Source organism: Plectropomus leopardus, chromosome 8 (genome assembly GCF_008729295.1).
Source record: "Plectropomus leopardus isolate mb chromosome 8, YSFRI_Pleo_2.0, whole genome shotgun sequence".
Lineage (NCBI taxonomy): Eukaryota > Metazoa > Chordata > Actinopteri > Perciformes > Serranidae > Plectropomus > Plectropomus leopardus.
In genome coordinates, this window is record NC_056470.1 from 23,898,352 (window position 1) to 23,925,278 (window position 26,927).

The following is a 26,927-nucleotide window of genomic DNA, read 5'->3' on the forward strand; positions in this document are numbered from 1 at the left end:
AGAGTGGGAGGGAAGGCATAGATGGAAACAGGCTATTTGTGATTTAAACTGTTCAGAGTGGACAAACTACAAATGAAATTTCTTGAGCAATCCAACTTATTTGCATCTGTGAAAGCCTAATCCCTAACCACTGCATAATGCAGAGCTCAACTCATGGCCTTGTGTAATCAGAGTCAGTGGGGCATACCGCTTGTGGCATGCACTCTCACTCCAGCTTTGTTTTTTAAGGACACACAACCTAAAGTTCAGTCTGAAAAAGTAAAAACTTGTCTCAAGTTGTCTTGAATATATCATTAAATATCATTAAGAAAATCCACTATGATGAAAAAAGTACCAAAATATTTTATTAAAAGGGGTTTTCCCCCTTTGTAATAATATAAAAAATACATTCTCATGACTTAACAACAGATGAAATATCCCATACTGTTATAAAAAACAGTATAGCTTCAGTATATAAGCCTGGGGAATGCACTTATTGGTATCTGGTCTTCTACTCAACAAAAACATGTTTTCTTTCTGTTCAAATAGTGTTTTGTTTTTTTAAATACATTTGTTTTGAAAGCAATACCTTTTTATACTGTACATCCACATTCCCTTTAACATGATGTAATCAATGACAGATAAAGGTAATCTGATCCTAATAATCCAATTGAGCTGATTGGCTGATGGTGCACTTTTCTTACTTTCTAAAATGAACAACACACAAACACTACAGGTATTACTCCAGTCATCCTTAGAGGATAAAGGGTTGTTCTTTAGAGGGAGCTCGAGAGACAGCATGCAACATGCTCACATTCCACAAACAGAAGTCTATGTAAGTTAAAGTGACTATATTACAACACAAAAGAATAATGTCAGAAGATCTACTCGAGCATAAAAATCCAATGGACAAAAAAAGATCAGCTTCAGGGTTCAAAAATTGGAATGTCTTAAATAGCTGCTCTGTTTAAAGTAGATCAGTTTGGTTCATCAATGGGTCTGCGACAGTATGGACAGCAGTTGTGCTGAAGCACCAGGAGCTCATAATCCTCACTGTGAAACATCTATGAAGAAATAAAAGGATAGGAAAATCAAAACAGCCAAGAATAAAAGAAAACATGCCATAAAGAAGCTAACCGTGTGTCTTAAGTGCTGTACCTTGAAGCAGGTGGGGCACATGGTGATGCTCACATCAGGCAGCAGGGAGCGGAAGTATTCCCATTTGAGCGGCCTGGGCCAGCGTTTGATCAGGACGTCCCTCCTGCTCATGGAGCGCAACACCGAGCGACTCACCTTGACGGGGACAAAGGTGGAGCCCCCCTGCTGTTTGGACACACACACGGACACGTCCACATTCTATTATGAAGCCTGTCCTTTTACCCTCTCCAGCTGGTTCGCCCAGTTGGTGGAATATTAATCGTCTCATCTCCTCTCTTGTCCTTTCTTACCTCAAAGCTCATTTTGGCTGTAAATGGGTCTTCCTCTGCATCGTCCAAACCATCATCCATCCTCAAAGCCTGCAGCTCTGATTGGTGTTTACTAAGAACAAACAGCTCAAGCAGTGCATACTGTATATTTCACACATTTCAACATCATGTTTTATTTGTTATGTGTTTTCTGTAATTGTATATTTTTAAGACCGGAAAAACCCTTCTAAAATGATCCCTCAGAGACTATTCTAAAAGTGTGAGTGTGTTCAAAATGCCGATCAGTCGTGCCTGTCAGTCACGTCGTGGCTCTGAAAGAACAGAGCAGACCTCAGTGCCCTTGAGTGTCTGCCGGCTAATGCAGGTTAATCCCTGCACTAGGGCTGTGGCTACGGCTCTTGGAGGGTTAGTGTCATTAAGATGAGACAGGAGAGCCTTGCTAACCCTATTAGCTCAAGAGCTAAGATGACTTAGCTCTGACAGCTTACCCACCAGCACTGAATCGAGGCCAACGCAGACTAAACAGCTTCTTAGAACTGTCACAAGGCGGAGCAGAGTCATGTGCTTCATTTCCAAGAGATGAGAAGGTGTGTAAGGGCAGGGTATACACCCTCACAGGACCAGCAGAGTGAGGAGTAAATAATTCATACAAAGCATGTGAATCATCTGTTACTGTGTGTCTATTTATGTGTGGTTACATAGCATAGATGATCAAAGGATACCACCGTTGTCCATGTCCTGCCAGCGTGCATCCCTTTGATTCATGTGAGGAACTTCTAAGTCAATCAGAGACACAGCCTCTTCATCACTGATGCCCTCCTCCAGGTAGAACTGCACCAGAGGCAAAACCTCTGTACACAAGGAGATACGCTACATTACAAACACAAATGTGGACCTCACTGGCAAATAATGCACACAAAGTGTTTGTGTGTCACTGACCATATGATGAGGCTGAGTAGATGAAAGGCTGCCTGCAGTTGATGCACACGCTCCCCTGGTTGTTCAGCAGGGGGTTGTTGGTGGAGCAGCGGTAGCACATCATGCCCTCAATCAGGTCCTGCAGGAAACACATGAAAGTTAAACCTGACACACTCAAGAGCATAGTATGGGGGTAAACGCTCTGATAATCAGAGAGTATCTACGAACAATATTTCAGAAAAAGTTAAATATACCACTACAGTGGGGCTGATTTCCAGTTTTGCCAGTCCACTGTAAAAACTTGAACCAGTTTGACTTAATGCAAACTGGCTGAACCAGCATTTGTCATTAGGCTATAAGACATTCTGGCAAATTATAGTCTAAATTAGCAACCTGTGACAGCAGAATAACACCAACTTGTTTTGCATTAGTAATAAGAAATATGACGATTTGATTAACATAATATTATGTTTATAAACAGACTAATGGAGTCACTAGTGTCTGATAGGCCGTCTGCAATTTACCGCTGAGTCTCAGCCGGCAACATGAAGGAGATCCAATTTCAATAAAGGTTAGGGAGGGAAGAGCCCTGCACGTTGTGTTTGTTTACTAGTGAATTTGTGCTTTTTGGGGTGAAGAGAGGAGACAAGGCAGAGATACTTTCTCTAACTAGAATTGCACAGCAACATTTTTACCTGATGCCATGTTTCTATTTATTCCTATCACCAGCAAGTAGGCTACTCACCCATCTTTTAAGTACTTGCGTCTCCAGCCTGATGTCAAGTGCACAGCTGATATTTATGTAGTTCGTTTACATGACCTAACAGGAGTGCAAATGTAACAGAATCGGCGTGGGCCTTAGACTGTTTATAGAGATGGATGATATGAAAGGTCCCAAAAGTGAAGCCAAAACATCTCGATCACTTCCTGGTGGCTGGCTGAAGTATTGACAGCTGTGTGTGCCAGTCGGTGTGTTTGTGTTCAGTGGCTCTCTATTGGTCAGATTTTGGGAACTCGATACCACAGAGATCTTTACTGCAGACTCTGGTTCAAAATTAAGTCACCAGAGCAAGATGGCAGCAGACATATACAGGATATGTTGGCTTTGTTTTTGTACAGTGGGAGTAAGTGGAGACACGTCCTCCATCTGTATATAAAGTTTACGGCGTAGACAGGGAGCTCTGTTGCAACGCGACAGCCAGACGCTCATTTGCTGTTAGGACACATTATTATCTTCCACTCAATAGCGGCTACTGAGTGCACACCTGTTAAAATGCAGTATATTGATCTAGTGTGTGGCCTAATATCAAACCAGTTTAAAAATGTTTCGACCAGCCCAACACTATCCAGCATGTACATCCAAATGTTTAACACACCTCACTGTCGTGGCACGGTTTGGAGCGAATGGTGAGGCTGCCCAGCTCGATGGACTCCTGGAAGCGAGAGGGAATGTGCAGCTCCTGGAGTTTCTCGTAGGAATACCTGGCAAGCTTATATGCACCCAGTTTTCGACTCTGCTTGGCCAATGCGTACAAGGTGTTACTAATAATAACGATAAGAAAAAATACTGTAAGAGGAACAGCTAGAAAAAGGTTGCTGGTTTCTAGATATCTTATTCATGATGGGTTATTTTTATATGGAAAAATGAATGCGTTTGTGTATTTAGAAATAAAAATAACTGCTACTGCTTGATGAGTAAAACAAGAGCCAAGCTAAGCTGGCAACATTGGCTGAATGCCTTGAAAGTAATAGCTGGGTTAGGTTGTTTGTGTGCTTATATAAACCCGCCTGTTTTTGTATTCGAGTTGAGGAAATTGTTGCTTATTTGTATTTATATGGAGACAGATTGTTAAGAGAGCAACTCTGAGAGTGGCAATGACAGGTCAATGAGTTGCAGCTGCAACAGCTCTACGCTGGCACTCCTCCATCACCTAAAATTTAACACCACTCCTCTCTTTTCCTTTCCACTCAGCTACTCTCCAGCTCCACCCACACACCCAGTTCTGCTCCACAGCTGGGACTTTTGATAAATACATGTCCTGGTATTGTAAAACTTGTTTAGTGCAGCTTTTCTGTGACATTGTGTTTAATTGTTCAACTTGAGTACGCACATGCCGACTATGACTATAAATCTAAGTTCAAAGTTTCTGGAACACCTCAGTTTGTCCGCAGAGGATCCCAGTTGTGCAGCCTGATTTCCTCCTCAACGGCTGGCCTTTCCTTCCTCATACTCCGCCTCCTCTCTGACTACATGGATTTGTCTGTGTGGCTGTGGGTGGCTTTTTGTGTGTATTTTTTCAAATTAAAGCAAATTGTTTACCATGTTTATGTATGTACAGTATACACAAAGTTCACTAATCAAAGCATTTGTTTAGGCAACACAAAATGTGCCTCTCGCTGGCATCTTCTCCTCCTTCCCATCATCACCCCTTTTCTTTCTCTCAGCAGCAGCATGGTTTCCGCTGTGGCGCCAACTCTTCCGTTTTCCCTCTACTTGTATCTCCCTTCCACCAATTTCCCATCACTGTCTCTGCCAGTCGTGATTTCAGATTGGCATTTCGTTTCTTGAAAGTTTTCCAGACAGGCAGGGCCCTACGATACTGTCTTTCTAAAAATACTTGCTTGATATTTTTTAGCTATGTTAGGACTACTTTCTCAAATGGAAGGATACACTTTAGAAATGCCTGGCGGTATGTCCTTGGTGAGGTTGTTCAGGAGGAACCTGCAGATGTTGAAGAGCGTCTCTGGCATGTGGGAACTGAAGGGCTCATCCTGGAGAAAAAAAAAAGGATTCAAAAGACAGAATTGAAAATTAAAAGTCGCTACTTTAATTTGGGTGATTTCAGGGTTCCTGCAGATCTTTAAAAAGTGTTAAAAGGCACCATTGATCCCAGGTTCCCACACATTTTTACCAATGAATTTACAAAACTTTTCTATAATATTTTACCATATTTTAAAATCTTTAAATCTTTTAAAATGGTACAGCCTATAAACAGACACATCCTAGGCATTTGTGGATAAGAAAACTGCTAGCACTTGCTATCTTTACTCGCAAGTCAGACATTTCTGCTGCCAACTAGCTGCATATGCCAACAGACCACACTGGCAACTACTTTGCAACACATCAAGCCTGCACTGCTTTTTGGAGGGTAAAAAAAAACGAAGGTCCAATTGAAGGACACACAGAGCAGCTCTAGATTCAGAATTAGTAAAACAACATATTTCACTGACATGTTTGGTGATTTTTATGAAGATATTTTAAACAGTAGGCAAACAAATGTACTTTCAAAATCTTTCTAAAACATTTTGTTAATTCCAAACAATTTCCAGGCCCGGAAAACAATTTTTTCCAATTTCATGACTTTTCCAGGACAGTAGGAACCCTGTAAATTTAAAAATAAGGCCTTAATATGTATTAAAATGTCTTATCAATCTCTTAAAATTCACAAGACCTGAGGAACAGGATTTCATAAATCTTTATTTTTCTGACATTGCACTGTATAATCTCAAATATTGAAAAAGAAAATAATTTACCAAATGCTTCTCACATTTATGTCATGCAGATCAGGATACAGGAATCAACAAATTAGGATTTTGTTTTTTTGCAAGGGTACTCAGAGCAGAGGCTCTACCGTCTGCAGGCTAGCTGTACCCTGGACAACACGGTGACTCTCAAAGTCAAGGCAAAAGAGGCCCATGTATTTTATGTAAAAATTTTGTCAAACTTGGCACGATAGCATTAAAGGCAGTGGATTCCCACATGCAGAGTAAGAAATACAAATTTGCCATTTGTTCTGTTCTGTTTCATTATGTTACAGAAAACATTTCAGTAAAACTTGTCCCTTACCCTAAGCAACTGATGTTGGTTTATGTTTTCTCCCCCTTCAGTTTTGGTCTTTGTAAAATTGGTCTTTAAGGTCTAATGTGTAGGATTTACTGGCACTGAGCAGAGAGGCTAGAGAAATGTAACTTCTTCCCTGTAGCAAGCGTGTAGAACTACAGCACCCAGCACAAATATACAGAAATGTAAATGGTCCTATCTGGAGCCAGTGTTTGATTTTTCCCATTCTGGGCTACTGTAGAAACAAAATGGCGTGGAAGAGGACCAACTCTGTATGTCGATATAAATGGCTCATTCATTGAAAATACAACATTTCTTAGTTTCAGGTGAATATAAACTAATGAAAACACAGTAAAAAAATATTACATTCAATTTCTACCAATCAATGCCCCTAAATCCTATACATTTGGCCTTCGAACTGAATTCTGATTGGCATTAAAAAAGTCCTTAAAAGTTTTAAATCTAACTTCCCTTAAGCTGTAAGAGCCCTGGGTTTAATTTCTTTTTAAAGCTCCATCTCTTCTACTCCCCCGCTTAATTGTGTCATCCTTTAGCCTGGTCTAAAACCCTGTGCCATAGTGTCTCATCCCACCTCACAGTGCCCTGCTCACATTGTGAGGGTGAAAGGGAAAGAAGAATTTGCTAAAGCAATCACTAACAGCACTTCAAATCTATACTGCCTGCCCAGGAGAGTTAAGGTGAGATATATACGTTTCCTGCTCTGGTCTGGATCACAGCGATGCCTCTCTATTGCAGGGGTGTGACCAAAGCTGAGCAGAAAGGCTGAAACAACAAACTGAGGACACTGACACAGGCCAGGTCACCCATTTAGTGCTCATAACCAGAGATTGCTTGTTTGTAAGTAGGTTAGGGCTGGGGGCTTGGAGAAGACCACTGATGAAGTAGTCATCATGATCAATCAAGCAGCTCGTTACCATGGTGACAGGGATCAGAGAGGTTTCAGGAAGTGAGCCATTTTGACTGTTGCATAAGAGAGTATGTCTGTCACTGTGAGCAGTTGTGTGTTCAGTCGGTCATCAAAACTGAAAAACATTTAATAATGGTAATTCCTGAATAGTTAAAGGTGATTAATTTCCCCCTCAGTGGTCTTCACTGGAACCTAACAACCTCAGCTCTCCTTTGTTCACTTCACCTAAAAACCTCTGTGTGCAATTTAATTTGTCCTTTACCCTGAGTCTCCTATTTTGGATTGACATAATCTTGCAGAGCCAGACCTCCTCCTTGTCAAACCCACAGCAGTCTCGAGAAATTTGAGCACAAACGTTGATTAGAAAGAGGGCAGAAACGCAGTGGGCTGTCAGTATACTTCAAGTAAAAAAAAAAAACTATATTAGGAACATGAATGTGTTTGCACCCTAACAGAGACCTAACCGCAGAGCAGGTACAGTTTCCATGGCTTTCATCTGACAGCCAATCACATGGCTGCCTCCTGATTTCTAAGGCCTCCTCCCACTTTTGTCTGGTCTGGCAATGAAAGATTACAGTTGATGAAGTATCACATTCTCACCGTGTAGCGCTGAATGGAGCGATAGACGTGGTAAAGCTCAGCAAGATGCTGGAATCACGCGCTCAAATTTCTTCAGCATTTCATCCCTCTGGTCTTCACTTTCTGCTTCGGGACAAACACACACAGACAAACCAAAATGATTAAACAATAAAGGCATTCAGCTTTACAAAAAAAACCAAATGCTTCTTCCCATTGCAGTGACGATGAGCCTCACCTCTAGCGATGTCCAGACACTGCATGGACAGCATCCAGTAATAGTACCCTGCATCGTTGAACCTGTTTCTCCACCACTGCATTGTGTGTAAGCTGCTCGAGGACTTTAACTGCTTCATTCTGTTGCCCTGCTTTGTGAAATGCTATGGAGTGAAAGAAAGAAAGAAGGAAAGAAAAGAGAGAGAGAGAGAGAGAGAGAAAAGAAAGAAGCAGTGAGTGATGGATTGCTATGATGTGCCCTTAAAGGCAGTACTGTAGTGCCAACCTAAGACATCTCCATCAATTTATTTTTGGGTGACATCTTTGTTGCCAAGTTGTCATCGTCGTGGTGTTTTCGCTCTGTTGTTTCCAGACGTTATCTCCAAATTAAAACACTAGGACAATATTATGACAACCTTTTTCCTTTCAATTACATTTTGAGCTTTTCAGTGATTTCCTGTTTTGGTAGTTATTTCCTTTAAAAATCTTTGCCAGTAACATAGACTGCATAAAAAAATAATGGACATCACCCCACTGTTTTGTGGAATCCCATTTTGAACCCACAAATTTGGCACCATCTTGGGTTTTGGAGCCAGAGGTGACGATGACGATATGTGGATAAATTTAAATGGGTGAGTAATATAAAAACCTAATTCCTGTACAAATAAAATACAGAAACAAAAACCATTTTTACCAGGCTGTAAACATTTTCATTTCTGCAGTAAAGTTTTGGTATTAAATTGACTTGCTTTTTTAGACAGCCTCAAAACCATTTGAGGAACTACAGTTTTTGGTACATCGACATCATTTTTTAGTCCATTGCTGTCTGGTTAGGAATAGCATAGCTGTCATGATCAGGGTGAATCTGTATTATATCATATCAATAATAAAAAAGGTAAAAAAAATCAATCACCTGTGTTTATGAAAGTGTAGATGACTATACAAAAACAATATGCAGGCTAAAGCCTACTCTGTTTTTTTCTAGTGTTCTGTCTACAAACATACACATTTGAAAAAAATCTAGAGTGGCACAAAAAGTTGAAATATTATCAAAACTGCAAGTCACCAAGTGCAATATAAAAAATGCAGGAGCTGCAATTTTTTGATAATGCAAAATGTGTCCATAACATACTATTATAAAAAAAAGTAATGTTGTGCTAGCCAAGCCCAGCCAAGAAATCATCATATCAAGACATAACAGAACATATTTGTTTGGCACAGACCCCAGCAAAAAAGCACATCATCTTTTTATATACTTTTTTTTCAGTGAAAATCATATGCAATCCCACTAAAATCATGACTCATATAGCAGTTGCCATATCTGTCAAAATAATCACAATATGATTTTCCTGCAGCTCTGAAAAGAATCCCTCATGATGACACACACACACAACACACACACACACACACACACACACACACACACACACACACACACACAGAAACTCTCTCTCTCTTTCTCTCTCTCTCTCACAACAAACACACACACACATCAAGAGAAAAGTAAAAGAATACACACATTTTTTAAATGTATTAACTAAAATAAGTCTTTTTTTTTTATCCAACACCACTTTAAAAACCTAACAAGTTTGAGTGCTATTCTTCATGTTCCTATCAGAGAGTAATTAAAAAGCAGCTTTAGGGGAGTCTACCTCACCCAGTGACCCTGCCCCTATATCCACAGTGGGGGTCGGAACATATGAGTGGGAAATATTTATCAGTCTACCTAAACTGGATAAAAATCACATTCAGCTGCTGATGGTTAACGTTAGGAAGTAGCACCTACTCCTTTCCCCTTACAGAAACATAAAACACGAGCTGATAAAAATGCATCTGTAATGAGAAAACAGTCAAATGGTCTTTAGGTGATGATAAAAAATGCTGCAGACCCAATAAAACCTCTTGATGGACTCCTGGAGATCCAGAGCACTATTCTGGGAACAACTGAGCTACACTTGAAGTCCCCATAATAATATGTACACAATCAATCCCTTCAAGTGTTAACAACTTCTAAGTTGTTATTGAAAAGTTGCAGTGCAGTGGACAAGAGACAGGCCAGATTTTTAGACTCAATTACAATCACCAGGAACACAACACTGTGTCAGCGCCTGACGAAAATACACACAATCAGCAAAATGCATGACCATAAGCAAGCTCCAATACAATCAGGCCTGTTCAGCCATGAGCTCCATGTCGAGACAGGCAGAGGAAGATTATGTAGAGGAGGAAATATGCCTGCTGAGATCATAATTATAAATCTATGAGCTGATTATAACTATGGTTACAGTTGGTAATCATCATCAGAGCCGCTTGTAGTACTGGTGATTAGAGGCATGCATGCATGTCATTCAGTTAACAGGCAGCTCAGTTCTGTTCTGCTCCGCTCCAGCAAAGAGGATCATGTTTTACAGTGAATACAGAGAATCTTAAGGAAGTAGTGAAAAATGTCTGCGTCCAAAACTGGCCCCAGGCTTTATCACTTCCATATGTAAACATTGGCTGTGGCTGTAGACTTTAATGTTCACTAAAATAATCCTGGAAACTCACATTAAAAAAAAGTCAATATATACACGGAAGCATCCTATAGAAGCTGAATAAAAGTAAAATTGAAGCCCTGTTGCTAACTCACCTTTTTGCGCCGCCTCCTCAAAGCGGTCGTTTTCAGCCAACCACTGGGCATAAGGCACATAGACGTCATTTTTGAACCGGAGGTGCTCCTCCACCAGTGAGAAGGCCTAAGAAATGGACAGGTGAGAGAAAAGAGGAGAGATGTAATGCAATACAAGGTTTCCCTTACACATCTGCTGCCGCAAATAAATTATCTTCTTTTAGAGCTGGACCGTTCATTAGGAGTGCTGTTGAAATATATATAGTGTTAGGTTCTGCATTACACTTCTGGAAGCACGAAGAGTACTCTAGGCACAGATGGAGCAGCTAAACATCAGGCCAATGACTGCGGTTACATGGACAGATTATTCATGTCCATGGAAATGCATTTAATGAAAATGAAACTTAACTGTTTATTCTGCTGAGTATAAACATTTGCATTTACAGCAGCTGCTCCTCTCATTCATCGATCTGACCTGATCAGCTCTGAAGGGATCAACAGATCACTTATCCAAAAAAAAAAGCGTCATGGAGAGCTCTGCCTGCGCTTTGCTCATCCGCAAAAACCTCAGAATTTAGAGAGGGGACACAGAATGATACAAAGGGACACATGCATTTAAAAGAAAAAAAACCCACAAAAATTGGCCGTCATCGTCATCATGTCCCCTATCGCCACACGTTACACTGTGATTCTGTGGGAAAATACAGTCAGTATATGTGACACTTTGACATGAGTCCCATAGATTATACTATACTGAAGAAAAGGTCAGACTGCCCTCGCAATTATGGCTGAATTGCACTTGATTGCGGACATGAGAGGTACCACACATTATTCAGAGAAACACACACACTATTACTTCCAGTCAAAACATTGCAATACAGCATTATTAATGAGCTGAGAACAAAGAAAGTGTATAAGCTATTTCACACTCAATTAGAACTACAACTGCGGCTCTTACACTCTTTGAGTGACAGGGAATAAAGTACTGCCGAAGTGCTCTGTGGACACATATTTGGCTGTCACAATGACTGATTAATCTAAATGTCCTGTGGTACAAAACTTGAGCCCAAGAAACACACATCAGTCCCATACAGTAAAAGAGAGAAAGAGACTGTGTATGTCCCCAGGCCTGTTAGCCTAAAGTCATTTAAAGAAATACTTTTTGTTGTAAAGAAGAGTGGGAGCATTGAATAGCATCCCATATGGCCCCTGCTATAACTCAGTCTGTGCTCTGTCCTGTCTTAGTGTCCGTCTCGCCCAACAAAACACATAAAGCCTAACAGTTCTTTCAACGTCTTCTTCCTCTCACCCCTCTGATTTTTCTTTTCTCTCTCTGAAGATCAAATAAATATCCAGGAAGCCTTCAGACACTACAGCAGAACCATGTGATCGTGATTTAATGTTCTGTTTTTGGCTCTTCTGTTTCAGCATGCAAATCGCCAATGTGCATCTCTGTAATGCCTTTAACTCGATTAAAGACTCCAGATGGATTAAAGAAATGCTATATTTTCTTCTTGTCTGAGAAGCATGATCCACCCTGATGGAGGAATATGATTGGAAGCAGACTAGAGCTTTAAGCTGATACTCTGTCAGTGCGGTAGGGTGTTTTGTGCTTCTCACTCACTAATCATCATGCGGGCATGGATTCAGAGAAATCCAAAGCTGGATGATTAGCTCTGGAGTGTGTGTGTGGTTTGTTTAAGTTTGTCAGTGTAGGAAAGTAGGCAGAGGTATTGTCTTCATTGTTTGCGTTCGGCTGTGGTTACTCTAACAAATTTAATATATTTTTTTTGGCCATGAACATCGAGTGGTTTATGATATGGGTTTCTGAGTACCACAGCAGTTTATTTAGCACAGTCCTATGTGGTTCACATTTATTTATGTGATTGTCTCAGGACAGCTATATATAAGTCATGATGAGCGGTGCAGGTGTGCCTCCTGTGTGCATAAGTGTGTCAGACCTCCTCCCAGTGCCGGGTTCCCACATGCAGCTGCACCAGAGCCTGCAGGTCTCCCATCTTGGAATAAGTCTCTGAGGCATAGCCATGGTGATTCAGCTTCTCAAAGTAGAGCGCACATTTTGACAGTGGTTCGCGCTCAGCCTTGTCCAACTTCCGAGCGATGTCGATCAGCCTGGATGAGAGGAGAGAGGAGTGAGCAAACACAGAGAGTGCCGATAAACCCGAACATGGTTGTATCAAATTATGCTCATGACCCTGAAAGGAAAATGAACCAGCCAGGGTCACTAGCTGAATCAGATTCAGGTTAAAGAGTCATGACTCTGTTCAGTCGCAATGTTTATAGTGCTGACCCATTGGTAGCACCACAGGAGACTTACAACATGCAGACAATAGGTCAGATGGAGTCAGTGGGGAGTTCTGATTTGACCAGACCACTAGCTTATCAGTTTGCCTGGTTTTCAACAGCACACACACTCACACCCCACATTCCCACATATAAGTGAAAGCTAACAGAAAGGTAATAATTCCCATCTTAGCTATCATAGCTCTCACTCAGCACATCAAATATACCTTTAATACTGATCCTCACAGAGAGAGAGAGAGAGAGAGAGAGAGAGAGAGAGAGAGAGAGAGAGAGAGAGAGAGAGACTCGTGTTCTGGATACTAACTATAACTGCCTTGTGCTACTACAAAAGACCATCCAGACATGTTTTGAGACAATTTGTGTCTCTTATTGAAAAATGCATAAATATATGAAAATGTAATTATTTTTAATTCCAAAACTTGAAAGGGAGGTATTGTTATGTTTTTTTTCCAGGCTTTTACATAATTTTGGAGCTTTTCAGTAGTGTTCCTTATGTATTCAAATAGAATAAAAAATGGTCTTAGTATATATATGGTTTAGCAGCAAAATACCATTTTCCCAAGCCCCTCTTAAAAAACTTTTCTGACGTGACCTTGCGTAGGTTTTTGCATGTTGATGTCGCTCCCTATGCACTGCTATGGACCACAAGTCAGGTTGATTAATAAATTCACACAATAACAAAAAACAAACAAATCAGCTGAGGCAGCAACTCCCGTGTGCTGTGAGGTAAAATTATGGTTTCTGTCAAAGAAGTAGCTTTGAAGAGGGTTTTATAACAGCTTCAGTTGCCCAGAAAAGGCTCTCTCACAGAGCTAAATCTAAATATTGTATATACGTAAAATTCAGGTTCACACTTAAGTTTAAGGTTTCTAATAAAACATGTTTACATGCTTTAGTATACAAAAAAAAAACAATTACTTTTAGTCATAATGTCTGTGCAAAATCAGGAAAAAATTCACAGCAGCAACCAAGATTACAGGTTTCCCTGAAGTTAGCATGTATCTTTATGTAGTAGTGTAGGCTATGTTATGTAAATGTAAAAATAAACCACTGGAAAGAGTATTCAGAAATGTCTGAAGACTGAGGTTTTTGCTTACAGAGATGAATTTTTTGTATATTTGCCTCATTGTTTGAATTTTTTGCCAGTATAAACATGATATGAGGAAAAGCATGAAAGTTCCCTTTTGTTACTTAGAAAACTATAAAGTCATAGAGTGAAAGTTCCACCACTGGCAGTAAAACTGAGACATTTTGGACTAAAAGAGCAGAGTGTTTACAACTCTAACCACATTAACTGGACATTCCTATCTTTTGTTCAGGGTTATGGACCAGAAAAATGTGTATTTTGAATGACATTTGGGAGAATGAGATTTTGAATGAGATTTGGGCAAACCATGCATTCAAATCTAAAAAGGTGGTTTGGAAAAGGTTAGGCAGGAATAAAAGTGTATGTCACAGTGTAGGACAGATGTAGAAAGTTTTCATACAGTGACTGACACCTACATGTCCACCCAGCCGTGTTCCCCTATAATGTCTATGGCTTTGAGATGTTCTCCTGCTGACAGGTACATCTCCGCTGCTGCCCGGGGCTCCTTGCTGCTCTTCGCCCAATCTGCCTGCTTGGTCATCAGGATCCGAGTGCTCTTGGGGTCTGTTGCTCCGACAAAATCCTGTATGGAAAGGCACACACCTCTCACAGTCACAAACTTAATAACACACGATTAGATGACTGGGAAATTCCCATTAACACTAATGACAAGCGAGGACTGTATGTTGCACAGTTAATCTGGTAGGAGAACAAGAGAAGTTCAGACACTCAGAACCGTGAGGGTCGGGGCTGAGACAGGAGGAAGAGAGTCACACAAACAGCAGGCGGCTAGCCCTCCGGTGTCCATCCTACCTAAAACAAACAGCCTGTAGGACCAGATGGTCACACAGCCACATAAATATACAGCAGCCACATCAAACACACATACAATCTGATACGTACGCACACACAAATATACACGGACGAGTCATAGCTGTGTCATCTGCTCCAGCAATGAGAATGTAATGCTGATGATCAAAGTGTCCCACCACATGTAAACATAATAAAGCATGAATTTGTCTCAACTCCAACTGACCTCCTCATCAAAGTATGCATGTAAAAGCAGACACTCGCCTTAGTTCTCTCCATTTGTGCTCCATTTCCAACTCTAACTATGTGTGTAAGTTACCCTTGTGTTGTACAGGGATATGTCTGTAAAAGCACAGTGTGTGTGTGTACTGATCAGATGATGTATGTGGAGATTCTAGTGATATATGAGGAGATGAAAGACAGACGGTAAAAGGGGGCCGTTTGAACAAAGAGCAGGGCCCCAACTTGGCATAACTGCACATGATGAAGAAAAACATGTGTTCTACACCCTTAAAACATGCAGTGTTCTCAGGTTGTTCTGTCCGTATTGATATAAAGGTATGTTATGCATACGTATGTGTGTTTTTTGTCAATCAATGATTTAATCACCTTGGCATACTCGAACATGCGCAGGTCAGTGTACATGCTCAGGCTCTGGATTCGTGGCCGGTACGTTTGTAAAGCTTGGCTGCCTCGTGGAATTTCCCCTGGTAGGCATAGACGTCTGCCAGGAACAGCTCATTGTCGTTCTCACCCCGCTTCTTCCTCTCCTGCAAATCAGTCAACACAAACACTAGCATGCATGCAGAGATAAACACTCACATGCATGTACAGGCAATCACATACAACATGTGTGTTCACACGCACAATTAGTCAAACTATTGGCTTGCTGGATGAAACCAGCCTCACTTTTGAACCCACGCTAAACTCCAGAGTTCGAACACCTTTTAACCATTGAATTTTCAAAACTTTTCCATAACTTTTTCACAAAAATTTACGCTATTTTTGCGTCTTATGTAAGTAGTTTAAAATTAGTGGGCCTAGACATTGATAGAGCCATGCATTATCAAACACGCACTTCCTAGGTATATGGAAAAGCAAACTGGTATTGCTTGCTATATTCACTAACACTTAATAACACTGGACAAAACGTCAAGGCCAAGCCCCTTTTTTGGGATAGACAACTAAAGACCTCATCGGCGTCAGTGCAATTTGATGCACGTTTAGATTATAATTTTGACATGTTTGTGTGCATTTATATTTTTTTGTTAAACAAATGTTTTTTATACAACAACAACAATGGCACATCATCGATATCCGCAGATATTGGCTTTAAAATCAAATACTGGAATCACCCAACATGCTGATTTCTGCTGATATAACTAAACACTTTTTTTTTTTTTTTATTGACAAAGTAAACATGTATAAAACATCAACCCTAGGTTGAAGTATTTTTCTTACTTTGCACAATAAATGAATAAATAATACATACATTGAAAAGCACTGTAGTTCATATGTCTATCTGCTGGTGGGCTATATCGACAAAGAGTATACATAATATGATGTTAATTCCACAACAGAAGAGACATGATAATCCCTAAAATTAGGTGGGGAAAAATATATTGATATTGGTTATCAGCTAAATAAGTCGTTTTTTATATTGGCATATCGGATATCGGCAAAAAGCCAATATTGTGCATCCCTAGATCACCATCATGGCCTTTCAGGCTTCTCCTCTCCAACTGGATCAATGAACCAACATAGTGGCTGCATATTGTTTATCTTGACATCTATCACTTCGCCGTGACGTGATCCTATTTTGGTCTACTTGTATCACGTGATACTAGTGAGGTTGCAACCGTCACACAGCGCAGCCCTAGATTTTAAATTTGTGATGCAAGAAATGCTTTTCGCCCACAGTAAGACATATTTGGGGATTTTTATGAACATATGTTAAACAGTACCCACAACAATATATATTCAAAACATTTCCAAAACATTCTCTCAAATCCTAACAGTTTCCAAGCCTAGAAACAGTTGTTCTAATTTCACAACTTCTCCAGCAATTTCATGATTGTGGAAACCCTGAAATTCTTACACCACGAGTCATACTGGAATTAGAAAACACAATACATTTCTTTCATAACACTTACAAAACGCATTTTCAAAGTAGGACATTTCCCCTTTTCAAAAGTGAGAATAACAGGAACTTTCTAAAGGCACTAGCCAAGTCGGAAAAGCCTTTCTTCTCCTCTGCTTGCATATTGCCAAGAAATGTGTGTGTGCTTTTCTGTGTGTATAAATTTTGCTTGCACGTGTGTATCTTGGACCTGAGGAAGTCATTCGGGATACAGGTTCCTCCCTTATTCATTTGGTTTTTAAGTGCAGCTCAGGGCAAAGCCTTGCAATTAAATGGATGATGACCATAATAATAGTGATTGACCTAGTATCCTCCCAAGCCTTGTTTTACTTTAATGATGATGTCAGCTCTGGTCAGAGCTGAAATCAGTAAACAAAAATGTGAACTTGGCTTTACACAATTGATAGACCCCCCCCCCCCCCCCACCCCCCACCTCTTTTCTGAAGAGTTGGTATTACCTCGATACTATTGATGAGCTCCAGGTAGCGCAGGTCTCTGATTCTAATGAAGGCCTGAAAAGAGAAGAAATCATTAGGGGGATGTTCTCTCAGAATCTGATATTTTGTTTTTTTCTTTTTGAAGTACCAGCTTCTTCAAAATCCAACATGAACATGGCTTGTGTTTATATTTTTCTGGGGTGATGAGTGTTTGCAGATGTCATGAAGGCACAAGTAAGGTACTGTTACCACATTTTGGGGAGTTGCTGCTCTATGAGGATAAAAGCAGTGAAAGGAGTAGTTTGAGGAAACCGATCTTGATCAGAACAATGTGTGTGTGTGTGTGTGTGTGTGTGTGTGTGTGTGTGTGTGTGTGTGTGAGACAGAGAGGTGTGTGTGTGTGAGACAGAGAGAGAGAGAGAGAGAGAGAGAGAGAGAGAGAGAGAGAGAGAGAGAGAGACACTAGCCTTTTTGGCGGTGTCAAAGTCGAGTCCCTCCAGGGCTTCTGTAGCTAAATCCCTCCAGTCACTGTCTGTCACACCTAAACAGGCAATCTGGTAGGCCTCCTTAAACATCTTCTTCTCCAGGTATTGGTACATAGGAGCTGACTTAGCAGAGAAACAAGACCATGTCAAAAAGTATTACAAACTTTGCAAAATAATCAATTAGTAAGAAGACACCAACAAGATTATATTTTCACCATATAGCTAATAAAAAGCAGTCAATGTGAGAAGTTTTTGTCCTTGTAGTACAAACAAATACCATATTTGAGATACGCCAACCATTAGCAATGGTGTGCTTTCATTTCTAAATTATGAACACATGGATCACTGTCCCGCCTCCAGACTTGAGCTGCAATGATATGTCAAATATTGATTAAAAGAAAATTAATTGGCAACTATTTTGATAATAAGTTAAAAATTTCAGTCATTTTACAACCGAAAATGTTAAACATTCGGTGGTTGCAGCTTTTACTGTCATAATTTGCTTCTTTTTTGTCATATAGCATAGTAAATGATGAGCCTTTGGGTTCTGGATTGCTGGTTGTACAAAAGAAGCAAACTGAAGATGTCACATCAGGTTCTGGGAAACTAAGATAAGCATTCCTCACAATGTTTGAAACTTTAAACAATTAATTATGAAAATAATCAGCAAATTAGTCAATAATGAAAATAATCATTAGTTGGAGTGGAGGCCTGCTCCAGACTAGGATCTGCTGCCAGCAGACAACACACCTGAGGCACCTCCACAGCAGACATGGAATAGACGTGAAGACAGAAGATCTTTGAGCCGTTGTAGCCGACCATAAAGCCTTGCATCTTCTGCTGGTGTACAGGAAAGTCGCTGGCTTTGATGTTAAGGTAGCCGTTGCCAGAGAAGCACAGCATGTCCTCACACTGGGTGTTCCACGCCACGCTGTTAGCATTAGGCTCCTACAGGGAGAGTAAAAGAGGGGAGGCAGGTCAGGGAGGGTAGCAGGGTCTAGAGGTGACTGAAGAACACGAACCAGGTAGGAGTGCACGAGTAAGATATGCGTTAAATAAAAACAATTATACATACATGCATGTACATACATTTTATTCCATCCCACTGCACTTCTGACATGCATTTTTAAAATTTGCCAGGTTATTAGGTTCCTCCACTATACCCTTAACCCTCTCCACTGCCTGCTGACCTTAAAAAGCAGCTCTTTACTGTTGATGTCGTAGACTAGGAGGGTGTTGTGCTCATCCACCACAGCTAGTTTATTACGGGAGGCACTCATGTCCAGGCAGCGGACAGAGGTCGACAGCTTCAGCAACGTGATGGGAAACGGGTTGTCAACAAATATCTTCAGGATCTACATCACAAAAAAATGACAAGCAGAGCAAACTTAGAATAAACAATCAGCACTAATGCTCCTTGTAATGACAGCAAAGACTCTCAGGAATACATGTTGTGATTTGCAGTTCCATCCAGAAAAAAATATGTAGTGTCTTTTATGTTCGAATTCCTGGACCACTGATGAGCGATATTGCTGAAGTTACTTAATGTGGGAATCTATTTATTCAAAATACTCACAGCTCCATTCTTTAACCCTACTAGTAGGCCCTCTCTGCCTGGCGGACCACCAATCACTTTGATGTAGCGAATTAGAGACTCCATCACCCATTCTTTTTCCCTGACACTGGTGAAGGACAGGCACTGGAGCCTCTTCTCCTGCACAAAGCAGAGTGGGAAAGGTGAGACCACAATTACTTTAAACACATGAAATACCAACTGGTTTGAATTATTCAGTTACTATTTCACACTCTGTTAATCACATCCTTTATCTTATTTAAGCATGGCTGTAAATGTCTAACAAATCTTCTCACATTGTTCTTTTAAACACTGCAAAGTATGCCTGAACATCAGAAAGCAATGCTATAAAGATAAACAACAATTTGATTTGACACAGACATACACAGGCCGTTCGAGCACAGCCCATTTATATGGTCTAAAAGCTGTTTCAGGCATTTAATGCAGGCGTGCCTGTTAGAAAGAGATCTGAAGCACCTCTGTCACACACAGACAGATTTAAAAGGAAATAACCTCTGTGTTATGGCTGCTCCTCCTCCCTACCAGCCTCTGTCAAACACACAGAGACAAGAAGCAGAGAGGAACCCCGAGAGACACCCACTGGTTCAACAGACTGTGGGCCTTCCCCTTCATTCAACTGTCTCACTTTATCCAGTTTGAAGAGGGTTGAGAGGAGAAGAGAGGCAGAGCCTGTAGAGCACATGCACAGCTGGAGCCTTTTGCAAAGTACGCAGAAACATCTGGAAAGTGTGTAATTCCATGATATTATATTTTTTCTCAGGGCTTTTTGGGCTAGCATTGAATGGCTAAACACTGATTCACTCTGCTTTCATCATGTTTATAGTGCTCAAATGTCTCTACGGCCTCTTGCACAATCTGTCAAGTGTGCATTAGTGTCATTTACAAAGAACCCAAATTTAGGCGGAGAAGAATTACTGAAGGAAAACTGATTGTCTCATTATGTGAGACAAGACCCAAAACAAAAATCAGGCGAGAAAAAGCAAGCAAGACATTTTAAGTAAGCAAAGTGAAATGACTGTTTTGGATGCTTTGTTTTTATGAGCATTAAACTGCACAATGACTATGTAACTCTATCTCTTCTGACCTGACATAGGATGATATGCTGAGAGCAGACCACCAGCAAACTGCATTCAAACTTCCTGCAAATCTTCTCCTTGATCCGGTAGTGCATGTCAGCGGAGTCGTCTGAATAGAGCTCGTAGATGAGGATCTTCTCAGGCAGCTGGATAGCAAGGCGGTTTCTGTAGATGGCAATCTTTCTCACCAGCTCACGGCATTTTATCCTCACTATGGAAGGAAGGAAATAAAGGGATAAAGTGGACATACTAGGAGGGTGAGGTTATCAACCTAAAGGGAACTGCTTACCCTAACAAAATAGTAACTGAATGACTGTGACTGTTATGGTCGATATGAAAAAAACACAATCCAATCCTATTATTATTAGTAATTTCTGAAGTGTAGACCAGAAAATACTGCCAACCTGGCCTATCAGGAATGATATCATGTAGATCTGGGAGGGGAGTTACCTGAGGAACTTTGGGAGGTGGCCCTTCAAGAAGTAAAAAGCAAAACATTTCATTATGTTAAAGTTTCTGTTATTTTTTACCATCATACGCATATGTTGGCATATTACATATTTTACTCACTACTTACTCTTTTGTTTTATCATCACTGTTCTGAACAAATACTGTTCTTATGTGTTGTCTATTTGGTCCTTTTTGAAAAATCACAATAAAAAGATTGTAGGGAAAAAAAGAAAAGAAAATACTGCCTCTATACATCTGATCATAGCACTAACTTTGATCCTTCAAGACACATGCATCATTACCTGGTGTAGCATCACAACAGGTCCTCTATTATAAATTTAATATCCTGTTGCTAAAGAAAAAGTGCACCTTTCTGTTCAGTGATGAGGTGCTGGACAATGACATCGGTCATGCTGTCTCTATAAGCATAGCGATCCTTGTAGAGGCCGTGAACTGTAGTGAAGATAAGCTGGTAGCAGGCGATGGTCCCATCCTGGCAGCCCAACACCTAGATAAGAGATAACAATGTAGCAGTACATCCTATTAACACCTCTAAGAAAAGACTGAGAGTGGGAAAATGTTCCTGTTGTTAAAGCATCTACACAGCAGAACTGAGAGAATCTGCCAGCAACCAATTCTCTCTTGTATGCCCCATCACTTCCAGTTAAATATAGCAAGAGGAAAAGTTGCTGAGGTGTTACTGCTAAATAAAATGACTTGTGTATCTGTGTAGCTAAATCAGATCAAGAAAATGTCTCAAATCCAGATTTGGCACTCTGAACATCAGGTCTACATTTTCCTACCTCTACTCTTACTTTAGCACACTCTTATTCATAGGGATAACTTCTCCAGACAAACTGCTTCATGAGCTGCGGACCCACCACAAAGTTGGAGTCAGGCTTCACCCTGCATGTCCACACCCAGGCGTTCTGTTCTCCAATGGTGCCCAGCCGTACACCGTCTTTAGTGTAGAGAGAGGCCTGTTTATCAGAGCCCCCCATGACTATGTACTCGCCTTTGGAGAAGTAGCTGACGCAACAAGGGTCATAAGTCAGAGTTCTGTCTTTTCCAATCTGAGGGACACAAAGAGAAGCAGACATTAAACAAAGAATAAAAGTAGTATTCTCATATTTATTGCCCTGGGGTCTGAGCCAACACCTCCCACTGTCTGGGGCGACACTCATCAAAGTCAGTACATTCAACCATCCCTTTGACTGTTTGATGAATAGATAGACAAAAAAAGTTTTTCCTCTGGTTTAAACAACTTCCATTGTATTCACGTTCAAAGTCCATTTGCACAACATCATATCAGTCCCCCAACTCGTGCATCTGTTTCTCCTCACTCTGAAAAAAATCTGGCTGACAATCCATAGTTATTTTCTTTCATTGCAAACAATTCCTGGTGTTGTAATCAAAACAGAATGTTCACTTAAATAGATAAATAGGCTGATGACAATATATGAGCCTACGGCATTACGGCAGAGTAATGAACAGTGCATATTTGTCTATAATTACGGTAATGCCCGCAGGGAATTTAGGAGGAAGGAGGGACAGTGAGGGGGCTATTAAGGCATAGCAGGATCACTTCCAATGTACTGTTATGGTTTCAATAGAGCCTGACAGTCTGATTACAACAGGAAACACAGGTCTTAAACTCAGTAATACCATATATTTTGGGCCGATAAACAGACAAGTATTGTTTTTTTTTCATTGATTTGCAAATGATAGTACATATGGTGAGCTGATAGTGTTTCAAAGGGCTATTAGTCTTCTAGTATTTCTCATTCAAGGACATAAAACAGCCTATATTCAATCATCTGATTCATATTTAACAGTTTGAAGTGACAGGAGAAAGAATTTGTTTTATTAGAACATGTTGAGTAAGACTCAGTATATACTGTATGTTTATGTACATTGCCAAGTCCCCATGCTGACTGTACTCACGCATAACATATGGTAATAGTGCTGCAGGAATGACGGTTTTTTTGAAGGTTGCGGCAGAAGTTAATGTCGCCCTGGTTCCCTAATCAAAAAGCCAATTGGATTTTGCAATTTGATTGTGGATAATTGCAGAAAATAAGCTCTGTGGCAAACAAAAGTTTATTATACTAACATATTTTGTTTAAAAATATAATTGTTAAAAATGAATGTCACTTTTATGATTTAAAGCTAGAGTTAAGTTGAAAACAAACTACATGACAGTGGCATGACTGAACATCCCCACCACAATGAGGCTGTAAAGCCATGTTTGGCGTGATGATGTTCTTTAAATTCATCAAGCAACTTGGGAGCAAACCACCTTTTAAAAGACACATAAACACTTTAAAATGATTAAGTCAGGTATTTCCTAACATATTTTATGTAATAGAACAACATTTAAAAGTCTCTTCAGCTGGTGTTTAAGGAACCGTAAGTGCTACAATGCTAACTCATTTCTGGGTTTTAGGACTCTTTCCTGCAGCACTCTATTTGAGATTCAGGATTTTTATGACATAGACTTGTGATATTCACCTGCTTCCCACTGAGCTGGTAGAAGGACAGCTTTTGACCCCAGTCTGCCACAGCCAGAATGTCATTGTGCTCATCCCTGTGAAAATACAACAAAAAATACTTTAGCCATAAGTACTCCTGTCAACATGCTGTAGTGACGGGACTTTGGTTGTCTAGGTAATGATGAGTGTTATTAAAAGCAGAGTGGCCGCCCTTCAACTGGAGGACGTAGGGTCAAGCTCTTTTCCTTAACAGTAGAAAGCTTTAAGCTTTATTGTTTATATCCTCAACAATTATATATAGTCATATGTCAGGGTAGAGTATTTTATTTATCTTAATTATTGTCATACACAATAAGCCTAATGTGTGTATCTATCCATGCCAGCCCGTGTGCTGGCCAGCCCTGTCACAGCATTTATGAGCAAGACACTGAATCTCTAACAGCTCAACAAATGCTATTCCCTGGCTGACCTCAAGCTCTGACCTCCCTGTGATGATCAATCGCATTCAATAAAGTAACCCAATAATAACATATCTGGTACATTATGCATTATCTCTCATCCCTGCCTTCTTTAACCTTCCTTTTACAAATTTGCATCTTCCTGCTTGCCCTTTTCTCTCAATAACTTGTTCAGTAGTCCTCTGTCATGGCTACAGCTGTGCTCCTGGCTTTGGCTGCAGGGGGCTTCAAAGAGCAGGGACAGCTGCTCCTGGGTATCATAACCGGCTCCCTTATAGAAACACTGCTCCCTGGTTGACCACTGCCACCTGCTGGGCCCTTAAGAGACTCACTTAAAATGCAACGCACATTATTACTGAGAATCATAGCGACATGAGTGGACAGTGCATGAGTCTGAGGGACAGTGCGAGGCATTAAATTTAATGAATCGGTTAAAAAATACTGCTATCTTTTCGACAATCTTATGCTGCAATAATTAAGTGGGACTTACTTGGAGGGGTTCCAGGCTATGGACCAGATAGGAGAAGACGAGCCTCCTGGACGCTCTATCTTGACCTTCTCCTCTCCATTCTTGTTCCGAATGCTCACCACTCCATTCATCATGCCAAGGGCAAGGTACTGGCCATCATTTGTCCACCTTGAATCAAATGAAATCCTTCAACACAAATGTGTCACATTAACATGTAATATTGCAGACAGTTAAAACATCAGAGTCACTCACCCACAGCAAGTTATTTTGCTGCTGACTTTGTGCTTGTTTACAGATTTTTGTTCCGGGGACCACAGACCTAAAAACATAAAAGGTGCTCAGATGTCCATGGGTGCAATTTATAGGTTTATAACTAGGGATGTCCCAATCAGTTTTTTTTTTTGGCCACTATCCCAATCTGAGTGCACATAACTTTGGTAAATAATGTAATAAACAGTCTCAAAATGCATTTTCATTTATGGTGTGTGATATGGTGCGGGCGGGGCTCAGCCGCTTGTCTTACAGGGATTTTTGAAGTGGGACTGTATAAGATACTTAGACAGATACTGTATTTTTAGGTAGGTGTTTTCTAAAGTGGCTAAAACATGTTTTGTTATCAGCCCCTCCATACAGCATGGTAAAGCTGAGCTATGGGGTGTGCGTCTGTTTCTGGAAACAGGGTGCACTGACTATACATATGTATCTCATACAGCCCCACTTAAAAAATCCCAAACTATCCCTTTGAGTTCAATGGAGTGGAGAGGATGTGACGGAGGCTGTGCTCTGTGTTGTTCTGCATGAAAGTAAAAATATCTGTGTGTTAGCTGCCATAAAACAAAGGATCGGATGCTCTATAAGATAAATATTCCCAATCCCAATCCATCAAATATGTCTTTATTGGATCGGGGCATCCCTTTTTATCTCATCCCTATTTATATCCATAAGATTTTAAAGTCTAAAGACTCAGCCTCATGGTGCACTTACCAAAGTCGCCAGAAGAGCAGGAGGCAAGTTGGTGAGTGACAGGGTTGTAGGCAACACACTGGATAGAGTCATTGTGACTAAAAATAAACACATGAGGAAAAAAAAAAGAGTTGGCATGTAGAAATACTGCAGAAGAAATTTTACACTACAGTTAGAGTTTAAGAGATACTTACGTGTATTTCAGAATACCCTCCAGTTTAGACGTCCAGATGATGATGCTCTTGTCTGCTGACCCTGAGGCAAACCTTTTACCTGCAGAAGAACGCAGTAGTTTGTGAAATAACAACGAAGGCTGATCAAAGGAAAATGTACAAATGAAAAGCCACTGACGTACCATCTTTAGCATAGGCCACACAGTACACTATGTCTTTGTGTCCTTTTAAAGGCTGGATAATAGTTGCATCTGCCACGTCATAAACCTGCAACAAAAATGTTATCCAATAAGTTTAATAATAATGCTTGTATTCTTTAGATTTGTGCCTTGGCCAAAGAAATCAAGAAAGCCTCACCAGGACACGGAGCCCCGCCGCAATGATGAGTTGGCTGCCATCTGGCTTGAAGGCAAGGTCATAAACACTGAAAAAGAGAAATATGGATTTGTTTTCCTCAAATGTTTTTTTTAAATTAATTGATTAGTCAATCAGCAGAAACTTTTATGATCCTCTCATCATCTGAGTAAGTTGTTCCCTTGTTTCCTAAAGGGACGCCTTCACTGTTACTGAGTAAACTAACGACCCCTGACCAAGCAACATATTTTAAAGATATTCCATATTATATTCAGTGCATAACAATGATAAACTGTATGATTAACCCAAAAAGTGAATGCAATAACAGACGGAAGATTGTGTCAAATGAGCAAATAAGATGAAATTTTCATTTAGTTTTCTTTATAGAAATTATTTAGTGTGGCTAAAGTAGGCACACTAATATAGGACAGGGCAGCCACGCTAATATAGGACAGATAAATCGATAATAATTGACTTTGAATAACCCGACAACATATAATTGTTGTATTTAACAAGCAAATAAGTTATGGCTCTTAATTTCAAAATGTCCAGACTGTTAATTTATATGCTAAATCAGGCTATCTTAAATGAAAAAGTAGCATGCAACGATAAGCAATGATCTGCAGAAAGACTTAACTTAGCGTAAATCGTTAGCTAGCTAGCTTAACATTAACGTTAGCTTCGACCAAACGTTAGATTGTGTCACACAAGAAGGCTGACGTGCTGCACTGTTGCTTGAACAAATATTGAACATGATGATACAAGAATCATAATCCAGCTTTAGTATCCCTGTCGTTTATGGACGAAATCGGAACCGCTGCGGGCTAATGCTAGCTGGTTGGCTAACACTAGTTTACATAGCAACCGCGGTTGCTAACCACCAAGCGTTACATCCCAACACCGGGCCAGGGCCGACGGCGTAAACATAGACATCAAGAGGCTCACCATTGTTCACGAATTGTTTCTTTCCATGCTAGAACAGCTCTCATTTCCTCCGTTTAACGGAAAAAAAAGACTGATTACTTCACTATCAACAGGTTGTTGTGGATTGCTTAGTCTGTTTTTCATACTAAGCTCCGTTTTTGAATCGTCCCTACTGCGCAGACTCGGATCTGCTCGCT

At 40.4% G+C, this 26,927-nt stretch overlaps 1 protein-coding gene across 1 annotated transcript; it reads right to left on the reverse strand.

Moving 5' to 3' along the window:
- Window positions 1–718: 718 nt before the first annotated feature.
- LOC121946949 (intraflagellar transport protein 122 homolog) lies at window positions 719–26,875 on the reverse strand. Its single transcript, XM_042491791.1, is given in 32 exon segments — window positions 719–1,043; window positions 1,138–1,302; window positions 1,428–1,504; window positions 2,129–2,257; window positions 2,346–2,463; window positions 3,701–3,866; window positions 4,996–5,096; window positions 7,694–7,747; window positions 7,749–7,795; window positions 7,908–7,974; window positions 7,976–8,049; window positions 10,515–10,620; window positions 12,455–12,626; window positions 14,322–14,488; window positions 15,325–15,368; window positions 15,371–15,485; window positions 17,314–17,367; window positions 17,760–17,900; window positions 18,528–18,725; window positions 18,968–19,132; window positions 19,354–19,491; window positions 20,456–20,658; window positions 21,267–21,405; window positions 21,779–21,970; window positions 23,409–23,484; window positions 24,338–24,484; window positions 24,569–24,635; window positions 25,301–25,377; window positions 25,474–25,552; window positions 25,635–25,719; window positions 25,810–25,876; window positions 26,752–26,875. Coding segments are annotated over 32 exon segments (3,561 nt in total). The 5' UTR covers window positions 26,796–26,875; the 3' UTR covers window positions 719–956.
- Window positions 26,876–26,927: the final 52 nt, after the last annotated feature.